This window comes from Salmo salar, chromosome ssa24, assembly GCF_905237065.1.
Source record: "Salmo salar chromosome ssa24, Ssal_v3.1, whole genome shotgun sequence".
NCBI lineage: Eukaryota > Metazoa > Chordata > Actinopteri > Salmoniformes > Salmonidae > Salmo > Salmo salar.
This window is the reverse complement of record NC_059465.1, coordinates 17,826,149-17,844,446: the sequence shown is the minus strand read 5'-3', so window position 1 is coordinate 17,844,446 and position 18,298 is coordinate 17,826,149. Positions and strand designations below refer to the sequence as shown.

Genomic DNA, 18,298 nt, shown 5'->3' with positions numbered 1-18,298 from the left:
TTATTTTTTTTTTTTATACTACAAAAATTACAGGGTAGCCTACTCTGCTGACCCTGACAAACAGAATAAAAACGATGTCTGATCCATATACTTGGCCCTTGAAAAAGGGAGACACAAATACAATATGACGTCCATATAACCTGGAGGAGGAAATTATTGTCCAAAAACAAACAAAAGTGGCTATGATCAAATGATAAAGACAGTGAATATGTACACTCACCGGGGAGATAGATGGCGGATGTTCTCAGCTGGTGCCAATAAGAAAGGCTACTGTTCGCTCAATTAAGTTAAGAATGTTGATAACTGAAAGACATACTTGAATCATATCTTTACATTAACAGCCATTTGTTTTCCAAACAGTTTGTCCGCGATTTGTATTTTTTAAATATTGCGATATGCCTGGCTGGGTCTCTGCTTTACACTGTCGCAACTCAACAATAATCAGTTTGGTAATTGCAGCGCGTGGTGCCAAATTGCGGACCCTTCCGACTGTAGCTATCCGCAGTCTTTAATGATCCTCTGGCCTTATCATGCTTTCTGTTGTAGTAGCCCATTTTGAATGATTTTATTTATGTATAGACAGGAGTAAGCTAATTAAGCTATATAATTTTGGCAATTAAATGTACTTTAGGGAAAGCTTCGATTCCCCTAGCCTTATGGACATGCCGTTTATACCTTTTTTGTTGTTGTTGATGTGGCATAAACACAACCAGTCATGATGTTTTCATCTGATTTGTCAATCACTTAACAAAAGCGCTCCTGTAGGCTACCTTCGTACATTCGCCCACTCACAAAATTATTTCAGCATACAGACCACGACAGTGCCATGTGCACCGGCAATTTGGTGAATGGAAAGAGATGTCTGTTACAAAACACCAACATGTATTGTAATATTAGGCCTACACTTGTAGCCTGAATTGGTGTATCCACAGTTGTCCAAGCGCGCATCTGTCTCCGCCACTCATCTCCGCCTTATCCGCGAGCATCTCTGACACTTATCTCCGCCTTGACAAAATGTAAGTGTAATGCTCAAACCACAACGCAATTTGGAGCGTATACTACCTGGTTTAAAGTCCATTCCCTATTTTTATTTTATACGGCTGACATGGAGTAATGTTTAATAACCTATAGTTTTTGTGCCATGTTGTATAGCCTATTGATTGTGATTAGGCTCACGTTTTACCGGTACGGCGTACCACCACTTTATTTTGCTGGCACGCCATACCGGACCGTACTGCCTATTTCACCCCTGGTGCCAACCCACGTTTTGACAACTGAATTGGAATTTGCCTGCCCGCCAATTTGATCGATGCAAAATACATTTGCTTGACAACTAAGCGATATGCTAACTGTGGATTACAGTCGTTCAAGTTCAACATAGCTAGCAAAGCGATTCACATTTCTTTCTAACTAAATGACACCTGCAGCATCTATAGCTGTAGACAACGGGAGAACAAAAAGATATGAGGGGGAAAAGTTGGTCATTCACCAACTCCTCCAATGACATGAAATCCTCCCAGCAGCTAGCTAGCTAACGTTAGGCTCCATGTCTTTAGCTTGCTAAATAAGTAAACTGAAACGGTGCATCCCGACTGGGTGGCGGCAGCAAACAATGTTCCAGGCCAGTTTTGATTTTACAACTGATATAAATATTATCTGGTGGGACTACTAATACATGTATTGGTGAATTATATGAATCGTGCATTGAACTGCATCCACCTATTACGACAAATAGAACCTATTTTTTAAAATCTCTTTATAAAGTTGGTTTTGAACCATAAACTGGGAATTTGATATTTTTTACTGATATTATGATTGACTGTCTGTTTCATATCGGCAAAGTAGTTCAAACGCTGTCGGTTCCACTAACTTAACTGCTTGATTCTATTTTTCAACATGTACAGTAACATCAATGAGAGTAACATAACTGGAGATCAGAAATCAGTATGTTTAGATTTTTTTAATAGTAGTTTATTTCTACTTGCTGAAAACTATGCTGTGGTGACTTGATAACAAAACTTGTTTCAAAGTCTTTTTAGTGACTCTTGCATGTCCTGGATTTCAGGTCTCCCAGCAGACACCTTACAGGGACACCGTGATCGTTTTCATGACCAGTTCCACAGGTAAGTCACCCAGGGCCTCAGGCTGTTATTAAATGAGGGCGTTAGGGAAGAGCGGGAGGGAGCCTCAGTACAATAGGGGAGGGGAGGAGATACCCTGAGCTGATGCAAATATACTCATCCCTACCACCCAGCTTCCACCCATTTCAATATGTCATCATGACATCACTATCCTAGAAAGTGAAAAGGGGTTGAATCTGAGCAGTGTACCAGGTAACATGTTAATGTTATCGACCTGCACAATGATCAGCCCAGAAAGATGGCAGAGAGGAAGCTTGATGTCTTAGTGCCTCTGGATAGTGGGTACCTTGTACCTAAGATAACCATCTAATTTCTCTTCAGATCAATTTATTTATTTTTATTTGACCTTTTATTTAACTAGTGAAGTCAGTTAAGAACAAATTCTTATTTTCACTGATGGCCTAGGAACACTGCCTTGTTCAGGGGCAGAAAGACAGATTTTTACCTTGTCAGCTCGGGGATTCGATCTTGCAACCTTTTGGTAACTAGTCCAACGCTCTAACCACTAGGCTACCTGCCGCTACCACCTGAAGTGTATTCTATTGCATTCTGTCCCATACACATACTGTATATGAAACAACACAGTTTAGAAAATGTTATATCCCTGTTTTGGAGGCATCATTCGGATCAGTGGTTGAAATATTTTGCCTTGCCTTACAGCCTCAAGACCTTCTTCAACAAAGCCAGAGACATGCTGTACTTCAAGAGACTCATCCAGATCCCCAAGCTGCCAGAAGTGAGAGCATAGACAGACATAGTAGGGGAAAGACACTGTATTGGGACTCAACCACACTTCCTAGATAATGTATCCATCTGTGTTTACAGTCCTCGGTCTTATTTATGTGTCTTCATCCTCAGTCCCCTCCTAACTTCCTGCACGCGGCCTCCCTAGCCAAGCATGCGAGGCCAGTGGTGGTCATCCCAAGTGAGGATGAGCCCGAGCAGCAGGAGGATGATGACGATGATGACCCTGAACCGCTTATCAATGTCAGCGCCGTCACCATGCCAAGCATGATGGTGCCACAGGTAAGACTCATAGGTCACGGTCATGATCTGAGGTTACAGCTATGGCCACTTGGATATGCATGTCTTATTAATAAAGGTATCACAAATTTTGGCTATAGATTGTGTAGACATTAATGCGTCATCTGACTTTCTTTTAGCAGTTCGACAGATTTGATCAGACTTCCGGAGCTGCCAATGACAGGTTAGTCGTCATCTTTTAGCATTGGTGTGCTTAAATAAAGGATATGTGAATTGGGGTGCGTTCAACAAGTGAAATAGTTAGCTAACATATTTAATTTGTTTTGTGTTAGACCGTTCGCTAACGTTAGCTGAAGTCTGAGAAGGTAGTGTGTGGCCAACGTAAGTGTCTGTTTTGGGTCTTAACTGCCACTACAAATAATAATGTGGACATGTAGAATTTCCATTACATGTAGTAGAAATAGCAAAGTAAATTGCAGTTTGATTATTGCTCTAAATATCTATGGTAGTCCAAATAGTAGCTGTTTGATGTTTCACCGTAACATTTTGGAAAGTTCATTCAAATTGTATAACTGAAATTTACTAAGTGACATGTTTGCTGCAAACAGAACCCTTGTTGAACTCACCTGGTGATTATTTTTATTTATTTTTATTATTCTTTTATTTTTTAACTGACATACAGTACCAGGCAAAAGTTTGGACACATTGTAGAATAATAGTGAAGACATCAAAACTATTAAATAACATGTATGGAATCATGTAGTAACCAAAAAAGTGTTAAACAAATCAAAATATATTTGAGGTTCTTCAAAGTAGCCACCGTTTGCCTGGATGACAGCTTTGCACACTCTTGGCATTCTCTCAACTAGCTTCATGAGGTAGTCACCTGGAATGCATTTCAATGTAAATGAGCTTGTGTGCCTTGTTAAAAGTTAATGCGTTTGAGCCAATCCGTTGTGTTGTGACAAGGTAGTGGTGGTTACAGAAGATAGCCCTATTTGGTAAAAGACCAAGTCCATAAGGCAAGAACGGCTCAAATAAGTAAAGGGAAACAACAGTCCATCATTACTTTAAGACATGAAGGTCAGTCAATCCAGAAAATGTCAAGAAATTTTAAAGTTTGTTCAAGTGCAGTCGCAAAAACCATCAAGCACTATGAGGACTCTGGCTCTCATGAGGACCACCACAGGAAAGGAAGACACATAGTTAACTCTGCTGCAGAGGATAAGTTCATTAGAGTTACCAGCCTCATAAATTGCAGACCAAATAAATGATTCAGAGTTCAATAACACACATCTCAACGTCACTGTTCAGAGGAGACTGCGTAAATCAGGCCTTCATGGTCGAATTGCTGCAAAGAAACCACTATTAAAGGACATCAATAAGAAGAAGAGACTTGCTTGGGCCAAAAAACACGAGCAATGGACATTAGGCCAGTGGAAATCTGTCCTTTGGTATGATGAGTCCAAATTTGAGATTTTTGGTTCCAACCGCAGTGTAGGTGAACGGATTATCTCCTCATGTGTGGTTCCACCGTGAAGCATGCAGGAGGTGTGATAGTGTTCTTTCAAACGGTCTATGATTTATTTAGAATTCAAGGTATACTTAACCAGCATGGCTACCACAGCATTCTGCGGCGATACGCCATCCCATCTGGTTTGGGCTTAGTGGGACTATCATTTGTGTTTCAAAAGGACCATGGCCCAACACACCTCCAGGCTGTGTATGGGCTATTTGACTAAGGAGGAGAGTGATGGAGTGGTGCATCAGATGACCTGGCTTCCACAATCACCCAAACCCAACTCAATTGAGATGGTTTGTGATGAATTGGACAACAGAGTGAAGGAAAAGCAGCCAACAAGTGCTCAGCATATGTGGGAACTCCTTCAAGACTGTTGGAAAAGCATTCCAGGTGAAGCTGGTTGAGAGAATTCCAGGAGTGTGCAATGCTGTCATCAAGGCAAAGTGTGGCTACTTTGAAGAATATAAAATATTTTGATTAACGCTTTTTTGGTTACTACATGAGTCCAAATGTATTATTTCATAGTTTTGATGTCTTCACTATTATTCTACAATGTAGAAAATAGTAAAAATAAAAACCCTTGAATGAGTAGGTGTCCACTTTTGACTGGTAGTGTATGTTTGGATATTTTCTTGTGTGCCAGTGCTTATGTATGCTAATGGTTAGTGAATGTCTTCTGGTCTACAGGGATATCCAGATTGAGAACCTCCAGCAGGACTTGGAGCTATTGAGGGCAGATCTGGAAAGGGTCAAAGGAGAGGTAAGTAGACATGTGTTTTAACTCCTTTAGACAGATTTTACAGTTGTACACATTTGTTGATTTAAATGCTTATCATAATTAGTTGCAATAATAAATGACTTGTTGCTCTTTATACCTGATGAAGTTCCATGTTTGATTGAAACATTGTCAATAAAGGTGGTAAATTGGGAGCATATTCAGTCTTTAGCTCAGCACCTATGCATTTTTAAGGATGTGCGTGTGACCACAAAGATATCTATTGTTCCTCTTTGTAATAATACTACACTGAACAAAAATATAAATGCAACATATAAAGTGTTGTTTCTTGAGCTGAAATAAAATATCCCAGAAATGTTCCATATGCACCAAAAGGTTAATACTATCAAATGTTGTGCACAAATTTGTTTACGTCCCTGTTAGTATTTCTCCTTTGCCAAGATAATCCATCTACCTGACAGGTGTAGGATATCAAGAAAACGATTAAACAGCATGATCATTACACAGGTGCACCTTGTGCTGGGGACAATAAAAGGCCACTCTAAAATGTGCAGTTTTGACACACAACACAATACCATAGATGTCTCAAGATTTGAGGTAGCGTGCAATTTGGTATGCTGACTGCAGGAATATCCACTAGGGCTGTTGCCAGAGAATTGAATGTTCATTTCGATACCATAGGCCGCGTCCAACGTTGTTTTAGAGAATTTGGCAGTACGTCCAACCGGGCCTCACAACCGCAGACCACGTGTAACCATGTCATCTCAGGTCCTCCACATCTGGCTTCTTTACCTGCGGGATCGTCTGAGACCAGCCACCCAGGCAGCTGGTAACACTGGGTTTGCACAACCGAAAATGTGCTCTTCGCGGATTAATCCAAATTTAAACTGTACTGGGCAGATGGCAGACAGCGCGTATGGGGTAGTGTGTGTGCCTGCGATTTACTGATGTCAAAGTTCTTAACAAAACCCCACCACCACGGTGCACTATGGTATGGGCAGGCATAAGTTACGGACAACAAACACAATTTGCATTTTTTAGATGGCAATTTGAATGCACAGAGATACTGTGGTGAGATCTTGAGGCCTATTGTCATTCCATTCATCCGCCGCCATCACCTCATGTTTCAGCATGATAATGCACGGCCCCATGTCGCAAGGATCTGTACACAATTCCTGGAAGCTGAAAATGTCCCAGTTCTTCCATGGCCTGCATACTCACCAGACATGTCACCCATTGAGCATGTTTGGGATGCTCTGGATCATTGTGTACAACGGCGTGTTCCAGTTCTCGCCAATATCCAGAAAATGCGCACAGACATTTAAGAGGAGTGGGACAACATTCCATGGGCCACAATCGACAGCCTAGTCAACTCTATGCGAAGGAGATGTGTCGCGCTGCTTGAGGCAGATGGTGGTCACACCGGATACTGACTGGTTTTCTGATTCATGCCCCTACTTTAAAAAAAATAATATTTTTAACGTATCTGTGACCAACGGATGCATATCTGTATTCCAAGTTATTTGAAATCCATAGATTAGGGCCTAATTTATTTAAATTGACTGAACTGTAAGTCAGTAAAATCTTAAATTGTTGCATTTTATATTTTTCTTCAGTATATTTAAATGTTAATTATGTATAACAAAGTTGTGACTGGTGGACATTTGTTTGTAAATGGGAAAGGAATTTAGGGAATGTGTTGGGTGGATGCAAAGACTGATCTTGACATGTGGAATGTGGCAACTAGTCTCAGAATGGGAAACGGCGTCTGTCTGTGTTCAGAGAAGACCAGTACCTTGGGGGGAGAGATGTACTGTTTACCCTGGTTTCTGCAAATGGCTGGCTCCTTATGTGGCCTGTTAAACTACTCAGCATTTGTATATTTTTAGCTATGATGCTATCACTATTGAATCAATCCATCCTAACCCAACATTGATACATTTCAGTTTTTTTTGTTCCACTCAACACTCATGTTTCTCCTGTCTGAGGCTCTCATCCACTAGTGCCGTGCCATGGTGGTACTTGATAATCTATCCAAAGGAGGTTTACTATGGTGACTGACTGCCTGCCTGCCTCCTCCCACCGGCAGGCCCAGCGCTACATCACACAGCTCAAGTCCCAGATTAACAGCCTTGAGGCAGACCTGGAAGAGCAGCGGGTGCATAAACAGCGCGCCCTGGTGGAGAATGAACAGCTACGCATGGAGCTAGAGGCCACGCGGCGCCGCAACGCTGAACACGAGATCGTGCAGGCCACCTTCGGAGAGGCGGAGAGTAAGAGGCCACTCACTAAGTCTGGCATACATGTTCAGTCACACTTTATTTAAAACGCATTCTGACATCTCTCTCTCGTCTCTGACCCCTTCTGTACTGTCCAGCGAGAGCCCAGGCCACAGAGCAACGCTACACCAAGCTAAAGGAGAAGCACACTGAGCTGGTGTCCAGCCATGCTGAACTGCTCAGGAAGGTACAGAACCTCATTTACTTCTGTGGTTTTCTGTTTGGTTCATTGGGTGCAAAAGTGACTACTTGTAGACTCACCTGAGCATTTTCTCTTTAATGTTAATAGAATGTTTAACAAAGTGTGCATGTGACATTGTGCTGGCAGAGTGCAGACACAGTGAGGATTCTGTCGGCAACACAGCAGACCCAGGAGGAGGTGGAGAGGACCAAGCAGCAGCTGGCTTTCGAGGTGGATCGCATCAAACTGGACGCTGACATGAAGGTTACTTTATTCTGAGTATTGACAATGGTGATCTAGTAGCGTTAATGTTATATTTCTGTACTGTATTAGCCATTTATTAAAATGACTGAATATTCTTTCTTCTTGTTGCAGCTTGAGGAGCAGAAGTTTGAGATGAAGAAGCTTAAAAGGGATTTTGAGGAAAAGCGGGCAGAGGTGGAACATGTCAAAGGCACTCTGCAGCGCACTGAGAAGGTATGTATGCTGATGCAGTAAATATTGAATAAAGAAAGTGGATTCCCTCGCTTATGTAATGGCACATGTGACTCATCTGATTCACCCTCATGCAAAATAATTGCTGCACTTTCCTGTATGAAAATCATAATTGGCTGAAAAGCCCATAGGAAGCTGCACTCTGTGACAACATGAGTCTCACAAACATCAGAAAGGCTTGTCCTCACAACAGTTAATGCACCTATTGTTATGCAATCTCCCTCTTTCTCTCTTCTCTCCCCACTCCCTCTCTCTCTCCTCCTTCCATCACTCCCAGGTGGGGGAACAGCTGACCAGCTCTATGTTGGCGCTGCAGGCGGAGAAAGAGCGCCTGATGCGCTCTGCGAGTGAGAAGGAGGCCGAGCTGTCGTCCCTGAGCCAGGCCGCACAGCTGCAGCAGTCTTCTCTGCAGCAGGAGAGAGAGCGGAGCACCAGGGAGCTGGGAGAGCTGCAGGACAAGCTGCAGGAGAAGGTGAGTCAGGACAACACAGCACGGAGCAGTGACTAGTTCAGTCCGCTGCTTTGTCTTGTCTATATAATTTGCTGATAGCAGAAGAGAAAATAGACATGTAAAAGCTACACCGCTGGTCAAGTCCCACATTACTCACTGTGCAGTGCAAAGTGAAAGATTTTCTTGAATCAATGAACTATTTGGCTGTCTGTGCACAATATAAGATAAACCATTAGTATGTATGTGCCATCTATTTTTTCCCTGTGCCTGTGGGTCTGACTGTGTCTTGTTTTATCTTTGCAGTCAAGACGTGAGGTGCAGTTGCAGCAGAAGCTGCTGGAGGAGCAGTTCTCCCTGCTGCAGGGAACGGTCTCTGAGGCTGAGTGCATCATTCAGGACGCTGTGGCCAAGCTGGACGACCCCCTGCATATCCGCTGCACCAGCTCCCCAGGTTAAAATAAGTGAACATGCTCACAGAGAGGGTGCTTAGGGATCCTTAGCTAGTAGTGGTGTTCATGTCACTTAGAATAGAAAGTGAGAGATCCATTAGGTTATGTCTATTCATTTGGTATATCTACTCATCATTCCATTCATTATTTTTGGATCTAGAACAATATTGCATTTCATACGCTTCCTTTGTCTCTCCACCACCACAGATTACCTGGTCAGTCGGGCAGAGGCCACTTTGGGCTCCATTGACAAAGTGAAAAAGGGTCACTCCGTCTACCTGACGAACATGGGAGGTGAGTTGCTCATTACTTGGTACTTCGTGTTTTTGATATACTGTAATTAGTAGTATTTGAGCAACCACAGTGATAGTCATAAGTGACAGAGCTGGGCTGTGTTGGAATTGGCAGTGATACCTTCTCTCTCTGGTCGTGTTTCTGTTCTCTAGATGCTGGTGGGCTACTGAGGGCCCTGACCAACTTCTCCCACCTGGCTGCTGACACCATCATCAACGGCAGTGCCACAGCACACTTGGCTCCCACTGACCACTCTGACCGTAAGAACATTCTTCTCTTCAAATATAATAAATTATTGTTTGAAACAGGCATCTTGTTGTATTTTACTGGGATTTTACTGGATGAGATAATCCATTTGGTATGTGATTAGTGTCACAGAGTGTATCTTGCACTTTTGCACTCTGCAGGTCTGACAGAGAATTGCAGGGGCTGTGCCACTCAGAGTCTGCAGTTCCTGAAGGATCTCAAGTCCAAGGCCTCCCTTCAGAGGGCAGACCCGGCCTCCATTCGCATAGTGGTTGAAAAGATCCTGAGGCTGGGGGAGGTGAGGGGCTACTGGGCATTCTTCTCTATTTCTCCCGCTCTTCTTTTCCTACTTCTTAATCTCATCTCCTCTTCCAATGTTTAGGAGCTGCGACCTAAAGGCATGGATGTGCGACAGGATGAGCTGGGAGATCTGGTGGACAAGGAGATGGCAGCCACATCAGCAGCCATTGAGAAGGCAGTGCGCAGAATCGATGTGAGGATCACAACCATATAGACTCTAGAGCACCGTACTGTAGCGAGGAATGCCACATAAAGCTCAACCCTATGTTTTACAACGGGGGTAAGTCATTCTGTATCTAGACATCTCTCATTTGCAGTCTTTCTGTGTCTAAAGGAAATGATGAACCAGGCCCGAATGGACACCTCAGGGGTCAAACTCGAGGTCAATGAGAGGTCAGTACTCTTTGTGTTACTTGCACTGTTTATGCATTCATCCCCTTTCACTCACCATGATATTACTCCTTGTTTTATAGAATCCTCTACAGCTGCACAGACCTGATGAAGGTAAGATGACTTTGTAAGTCAATCGAAACAAAGGTCTGATCGGCATCCTAATAATGCTGCATTTAAAAAAATATATATATATGCACACACACACAGAGAGAGAGCTCTGGGGAAAATTAAGAGACCACTGCAAAATGATGTTTCTCTAGTTTTACTATTTATAGGTATGTGTTTGGGTAAAATTAAATGTTTTGTTTTATTCTATAAACTACTGACAGCATTTCTCCTAAATTCCGAATAAAAATATTGTCATTTAGAGCATTTATTTGCAGAAAATGACAACTGGACAAATAACATATGCAGTGTTGTCAGACCTCTAATAATGCAAAGAAAATATGTTCATATAAAATTTTAAAACACAATACTGTTTTAACTTACGAAGAGTTCAGACATCAATATTTGGTGGAATAACCCTGATTTTCAATCACAGCTTTCATGCGTCTTGGCATGCTCTCCACCAGTCTTTCACATTGATGTGGGGTGACTTTATGCCACTCCTGCCTGGCGTAAAAATTCAAGCAGCTTGGCTTTGTTTGATGGCTTGTGACCATCCATCTTCTTCTTGATCACATTAGAGGTTTTCAATGGGGTTCAGGTCTGGAGATTGGGCTGGCCATGACAGGGTCTTGATCTGGTGGTCTTCCATCCACACCTTCATTGACCTGGCTGTGTGGCATGGAGCATTGTCCTGATGGAAAAAACAATCCTCAGAGTTGGGGAACATTGTCAGAGCAGAAGGAAGCAAATTTTCTTCCAGGACAACCTTGTTCGTGGCTTGATTCATGCGTCCTTCACAAAGATAAATCTGCTCGATTCCAGCCTTGCTGAAGCACCACCAGAACATCACCGATCCTCCACCACATTTCACAGTGGGTGCGAGACCTTGCGAGGCCTACAAGCCACAGTGTTATATACCGTAAATTCCGGACTATAAGCCGCAACTTTTTTCCCAGGCTTTGAACCTCGCGGCTTAAATAATGACGCGGCTAATATATGGATTTTCCAAAAAACACATTCTGTGACGTGCTCAGTTTTTTGGCGGCATGAAGCTTTCATTAGACCAATGAAATTGCCGAACGGGTTACAGTCAAACAACTTTTTGGTTTACTGTTTAGATTAAATCAAGCGCTCTCAAACTTCCCATCATTCTGATTACGGTAGTCATTTTGTCACCCTCATCATGGCAAAGACATGGAGAAATGCATATGATGCAGCTTTCAAGTTGAAGGCGATTGATCTGGCTGTTGGAAAAGGAAATAGAGCTGCTGCACGGGAGCTTGGTGTTAATGAGTTGATAAGACGTTGGAAACAGCAGCGTGAGGAATTGACTCAGTGCAAAAAGACAACTAAAGCTTACTGCTAAATTTTTGTTACAAGTTTTCGTTAAGCTATTTTTGTTAAAAGCCGTGTTTCGTTAAAGCCTATTTATTTTTGTTACAAGCCGTGTTTCGTTAAAGCCTATTTATTTTTGTTACAAGCAGTGTTTCGTTAAAGCCTGTGTAAAGTTCATTTGTTTCAATGTACCGGTAGGCACCTGCGGCTTATAGACATGTGTGGCTTATTTATGTTCAAAAAAATATAAATTTTTTTAAATTCAGTGGGTGCGGCTTATATTCAGGTGCGCTTAATAGTCCGGAAATTACGGTATTTAAAAAAAAAAATAAAATTGCATTCCCTCCTTTCCTCTCAGGCCATCCACCTGTTGGTCCTGACATCCACTGACCTACAGAAGGAGATTGTTGAGGGCGGAAGGGTGAGTCTTGACATATAGCATTAAATGTTGAAAATGTAATGTAAATCCATCCTATCATTAGCTAAAAGATGAATGTCCTGACCACTGCTGGACTTGATGTTCTCTTTCTCTAGGGTGCAGCCACTATTAAGGAATTCTACGCCAGGAACTCCCGTTGGACTGAGGGACTCATCTCTGCCTCCAAAGCTGTGGGATGGGGAGCCACACAGATGGTGTAAGTGCATTATCATGAGGGTCGTCTCAGCTTGTTATCCTAGTGTGGTTATTGTGTGAGTGATACAGAAATGTCCCATGTTAGAGGATTGGTATTTACATGTGTTGTTTGCTTGGTTTCTCCCACAGTGAGTCTGCTGATAAGGTGGTGCTGCACACTGGCAAATATGAGGAGCTCATTGTCTGCTCCCACGAGATCGCTGCCAGCACCGCACAGCTGGTCGCATCCTCCAAGGTGAGAAACAAACTCACACAAACGTTTGAACTCAGTGCTCCCCTTCCCCTTAACAATCTGTGTTTATTTTCCTCTATCCCTCATATATTCCCTCAGGGTTCCATTTTAGCTTCTGTGTTAATTTGTTTTAATGACTTGGGAAATGGGCTGCAACCAGACAAGTTGCATCCGCATGCAGATGACACGGTCATCTATTCAAAAGATCCTTCTCTGGTTCAGGAGGTTGAAGAGTTCGACTGCCTTTCAGTCACTGCAGATCCCTATATGGTCTTGAATGCACAAAACATTTTATTATGACTTTTACCAGATCTCGCTCTCAGCTAGAAAAGGGTTAGCATTTTCACATCTGGAGGCACATCCATTGAAGAAGTGTCATCCTACAAATACCTAGGTATATGGTTGGATGACAAACTGTCCTTCAGATTTCATATGCATTGCCTTGTGAGGAAGCTGAAACTGAAATTGGGTTTTTAATTTTGTTTAAGGCTTGCTTCCTGTTTTGAAATATCACATGGAATAATGTAGTAATCTTCAGTAGCCACCCTTTGCTTTGCACACTCTTGGCATTCTCTCAACCAGCTTAATGAGGTAGTCACCTGGAATGCATTTAACAGGTGTGCCTTGTTTAAAGTGAATTTGTGAAATGTCTTTCCTTTCTAATGTGTTTGAGCCAATCAGCTGTGTTGTGGCAAGGTGGGGGTGGTATACAGAAGATAGCCCTGTTTGGTAAAAGACCAAGTCCATATTATGGCAAGAACAGCTCAAATAAGCAAAGAGAAATGACAGTCCATCATTACTTTAAGACATGAAGGTCAGTCAATCCGGACAAGGTCAAGAACTTTGAAAGTTTCTTCAAGTGCAGTCGCAAAAACCAGCAAGCGCTATGATGAAACTGGCTCTCATGAGGACCGCCACAGGAAAGGAAAACTCATAATTACCTCTAGTGAACTTATCCTCTGCAGCAGAGTTAACTGCACCTCATATTGCAGCCCAAATAAAGGCTTCAGAGTTCAATAACATACACATCTCAACATCAACTGTTCAGAGGAGAACGTGTGAATCAGGACTTCATGGTCGAATTGCTGCTAAGAAACCACTACTAAAGGACACTAATAAGAAGAGACTTGGTTGGGCCAAGAAACATGAGCAATGGACATTAGACCGGTGGAAATCTGTCCTTTGGTGTGAGTCCAAATTAGATATTTTTGGTTCCAACCAACGTGTCTTTGTGAGACGCAGAGTATGTGTGGTTCCCACCATGAAGCATGGAGGAGGTGGTGTGGGGTGCTTTGCTGGTGAACTCAGTGGTTTATTTAGAATTCAAGGCACACTTAACCAGCATGGCTACCACAGCATTCTGCAGTGATATGCCAGCCCATCTGGTTTGTGCTTAGTGGGACTATCATTTGTTTTTCAACAGGACAATGACCCAAAACACACCTCCAGGCTGTGTAAGGGCTATTTGACCTGGCCTCCACAATCACCTGACCTCAACCCAATTGAGATGATTTGGACTGCAGAGTGAAGGAAAAGCAGCCAACAAGTGCTTAGCATATGTGGGAACTCCTTCAAGACTGTTGGAAAAGCATTACATGCGAAGCTGGTTGAGAGAAAGCCAGGAATTTGCAAATTCCTGGCAATCAAGGCAAAGGGTGGCTACTTTAAAGAATCTAAATAATAAAATATATATTGTTTTGTTTAACACCTTTTTGGTTACAACATGATTCCATATGTATTCATAGTTTTGACGTGTTCACTATTATTCTACAATGTAGAAAATAGTAAAAATAAAAACCCTTGAATGAGTTTTGACTGATGCTGTATATATTGAAATTCTGCCCCTATCACTATTTCTCCCCCTCCCTCTCTCCTCTGTGTTTAGGTAAAAGCAGACCGCAACAGTACGAAACTGACAGCTCTCCAGCAGGCTTCTCGCCATGTGAACGAGATGGCAGCCAACGTGGTGGCCTCCACAAAGACAGGGCAGGAGCACCTGGAGGACAAGGGTTAGGTGTGTGTGTGTCTGACCAAACAGAAGATGTGAATTCCCTCAGGCCCTTATAAGTCATATGGCTGTGTTTGGTTTGCCTTTCTTTTTCTTCTGCAGATACTATGGACTTCTCTGGAATGTCTCTCATCAAGCTAAAAATGGAGGAAATGGAGTCACAGGTGAGTCCCTGTGTGTGTGTCTGAGCCTGTCTGCATGCATGTGTTTCTGTTTGATTGTAACCCTCTACTGTATGAGTAGGTGAAGGTGTTGGAGCTGGAGAATCAGCTGGGTAATGAGCGTCTGCGCCTGGGAGAGCTCAGGAAGAAGCACTATGATATTGCAGGTGTTCCAACAGCAGACCTCTCAGAGGGCAACGGCCTGGACCCCTCGCCTGCCCCTGTTGCACCCTCCAAGCCTAGTGTCATGAGGAAACCTGACTTGGCTCAGAAACCCAACTTACCGCCTAAAAATATGGTAAGAGAACACAATTGCTGGGTTTGTGTTCATGTTTAGGGTAGTACTTAATGAATAAACTTCCACATAATGCCACATTTGAAAAATGCACTTATGCTGCACCATTAATGGTAAATTATTGTTTCAAATTTGTGTGTTTTCTCTCGTCATTGCAGTTCATGTAGACAGCTATAGGCTAGAGGAGGACATCTTCATAGTGGATGGTTGGGTTGATCTGAGACACAGCCATCTTATGACGTGAACACAGGGTCCTTTTGAGCTGCCTCCAATCGGACAGTCCTCTGTCCCAAACCCAAACTCTCTGCCTACTTCTTTTGCCAAACTGGAACTTATGCTCCTTCTTCAGCTTGGTTTTATCTCTCGGTGCTTTCTGCCTGTGAAAGAGACGCTCTATCCTTCTTTTATAGATAAACCACAATGTGCCACCATGCGGTATTCTTTCTTTGTTTTTGTGGACAATAATGGTATCAAGAACTGAAAGGGAAAATGTTTTATGAAATTATGCAAATCGTTTGTAATGGAACAATGTAATTTTGTGTCTGAGCTTTTTACTTATAGCTACTTTTAAGACTGTTGTGCATATAATTGTATTAGTATGGACAGGATCACTTTAACATCATAAAATTACAGTATTGAATTAGGCCATATCTGGGACAGCCTCTTGGTGCACATTGTTTGGGAGCCTTTTTCTGGAGTGCGTCACAATTTTTTTGGTTATTTTTCTATGTTGGTTGCTGTGTGGGGGAAGGAGGGAGACATTGGCACACAGATCATGCGGAAAAGCACATTTTTACACAGTCCCTATTCGATGCCTCTGCATAAGTTCCAGGGTGTCATTCCCGCTACTTCCCTAGCTTGACCCTATATGTATTTGGGACTGTAGTCTCGTCCTCACCCCTTTCCATATCACTACATGCATGATCATCAGTAAGACCAGGGTGTGAGGATGTTTAGAGAAAGATCTCCCAACGCTGTTTAGGTTACTGCATTTGATTCTAGATTTGACCAAGAACCGCTCGATCAGGAACTATGGACATAAGTACAATTATGTATTTTTATATACAATAGGAAATCCACTCAATAGGGGCTTAATCTGCACATCACAAATTATTCTTTGCATCTCTTATGTGCCCCCTAGACACTGAATGTCTCTCACACTGGGTATGTAATACTGGCTATGTAGTTACAGGACATTGGTTAAAAATGTTGGCACAAAGGGAATCTCTGTACTTGACAATGAACAAGTCTCACCTTTTTAAAGGGACTTTTTTGCTACTTTCCCAGGCTGAAAAGGGATGGAACATAATGTGAGAGGGTGACGGCACAAGGGGTCTGTACAGGATATATACAGTATGTTGAACCCTTTTGCTTCTGGGAGCTTAAAATGCTTGCTTTTCTGTTCTTTCCTCTGTATTAAACATGCATTTTATATATTAAAATCTAATATATTTTAGTAAAGATTGCTGTTACTGTGGAAACTCTTTATACATGTCAAATAAACAAATGTTAGTGTGTATGTATGCCTCTATATTTTGGACACAATAGTTTTTTTTAATTTATCCTTTACACTTGTGGGAATTGACCTGTGGATCGGGATACATTTGAAATGTTTCTTACAGGCGAAATATTAAAAGTTTGTCACTTTACCCCTAGCTACATGTACATATTACCTCCACTAACCTGTCTCTTGCACATTGACTCGGTACTGGTACCCCCTGTACATAGCCTTGTTACTGTTACTTAAAAAAAAAAAAAACATTTTAGTTTATTTAGTTAATATTTTCTTGACTGCATTGTTGGTTAAGGGCTTGTAAGGTCTACACCTTTTGTATTTGGCTAATGTGACAAATAACATTTTTTATTTGGTAGCAATTGAAAGGCAACAATTTGGAGAATATAGGAACATTAATTAGACCAAAGGTGAGGCCACAACAGTTCACCTGACACAAGACTGAATCCAAACATTACACTGTTGATTTTGTGCATTTTACATGTACTGTACTCTTTGCCGCATTTGTTGATAACAAAATTGGAAAATACTCTGGATACATTCAGTAACATGATACTATCTTAATGTGGGGTAGTGCAACATGAGACACAAAATTACAAGGGTTTGAGTGAGTGGACTAACTGGTGTTTCCAAGTGGCTATTCACCTCTCCGAAGTGCACAGTTCCTAAGTAATCTCAATGCAGTTTCATGATTTATAGAGTCTTCAATATTAGCTAGATTTCCATCCAATTTGTGACAGATTTTCATGCAAATATTCTAAAACCTGCATAAAATAATATGCGCATTTTCCCACCAGAGATGTTTCAACCATACGGGCCTTTTGTGGATATGCATTGCATGTTTATCAGCCCAGTCGTGACTTTTTTTCATGCCTCAGGTAATTCATCCTCATGAAATGGTTGGAAACCTGGTATATAAGGTGCTTTTGGAGCTCTCCTAGATGTGCCTTTGTGGAACTGGAGCAAGCACACTTGTTTGGTACACAACCCTGCATCCCCGCCATCGCACAATTACTGATGTAATTCATTTGTAAGCCAGTTGCCAACATGATTAGCTAAATTATAAAATACGATATTAAGGTGTAAGGCTTTCACAATGCAATTCAGGGAAAGGAGTCATGAGTGCATTCAGGTGCGTGTGCCGTGGCAAGTTTTTTCACAATAGACAAGCATAGGCTCATTCTGTTCAGAACAACCCACTGTACGCTACATCAAACATAGTTAACAATATATATTAGTTTTATATGGAAATGTGAAACATTTGGACTCACAGGTGTTTGGCTTGCTTGTATGACATCAAAGCGGTATTTATAATCAGGTTCAGAACCGTAGGATAAATAAAGGGGGCACAAAGCAGGCAATGAATGATTATACACTGCTCAAAAAAATAAAGGGAACACTTAAACAACACAATGTAACCCCAAGTCAATCACACTTCTGTGAAATCAAACTGTCCACTTAGGAAGCAACACTGATTGACAATAAATTTCACATGCTGTTGTGCAAATGGAATAGACAACAGGTGGAAATTATAGGCAATT

The 18,298-nt window shown here is 42.0% G+C and overlaps 1 protein-coding gene across 4 annotated transcripts in view; it reads left to right on the top strand.

Moving 5' to 3' along the window:
- LOC106585278 (huntingtin-interacting protein 1-related protein) overlaps positions 1-16,763 on the top strand; it is a 36,188-nt gene extending 19,425 nt beyond the window's left edge. For 3 of the 4 annotated variants that reach the window (XM_014171332.2, XM_014171329.2, XM_045706855.1), the window contains exons 9-32: positions 2,066-2,123; positions 2,802-2,877; positions 3,000-3,167; positions 3,305-3,348; positions 5,335-5,407; positions 7,473-7,656; positions 7,761-7,849; positions 7,991-8,107; positions 8,219-8,320; positions 8,616-8,810; positions 9,093-9,240; positions 9,446-9,532; positions 9,685-9,792; positions 9,940-10,076; positions 10,161-10,271; positions 10,413-10,471; positions 10,552-10,582; positions 12,273-12,335; positions 12,449-12,549; positions 12,678-12,783; positions 14,666-14,789; positions 14,891-14,952; positions 15,032-15,247; positions 15,403-16,763. In XM_014171332.2, coding sequence (XP_014026807.1) covers positions 2,066-2,123; positions 2,802-2,877; positions 3,000-3,167; positions 3,305-3,348; positions 5,335-5,407; positions 7,473-7,656; positions 7,761-7,849; positions 7,991-8,107; positions 8,219-8,320; positions 8,616-8,810; positions 9,093-9,240; positions 9,446-9,532; positions 9,685-9,792; positions 9,940-10,076; positions 10,161-10,271; positions 10,413-10,471; positions 10,552-10,582; positions 12,273-12,335; positions 12,449-12,549; positions 12,678-12,783; positions 14,666-14,789; positions 14,891-14,952; positions 15,032-15,247; positions 15,403-15,411 — 2,468 coding nt within the window. In that variant the 3' untranslated portion in view covers positions 15,412-16,763. The remainder of the gene's footprint in view (positions 1-2,065; positions 2,124-2,801; positions 2,878-2,999; positions 3,168-3,304; positions 3,349-5,334; positions 5,408-7,472; positions 7,657-7,760; positions 7,850-7,990; positions 8,108-8,218; positions 8,321-8,615; positions 8,811-9,092; positions 9,241-9,445; positions 9,533-9,684; positions 9,793-9,939; positions 10,077-10,160; positions 10,272-10,412; positions 10,472-10,551; positions 10,583-12,272; positions 12,336-12,448; positions 12,550-12,677; positions 12,784-14,665; positions 14,790-14,890; positions 14,953-15,031; positions 15,248-15,402) is intronic. The other variant, XM_014171331.2, reaches the window with a different exon arrangement.
- Positions 16,764-18,298: the final 1,535 nt, after the last annotated feature.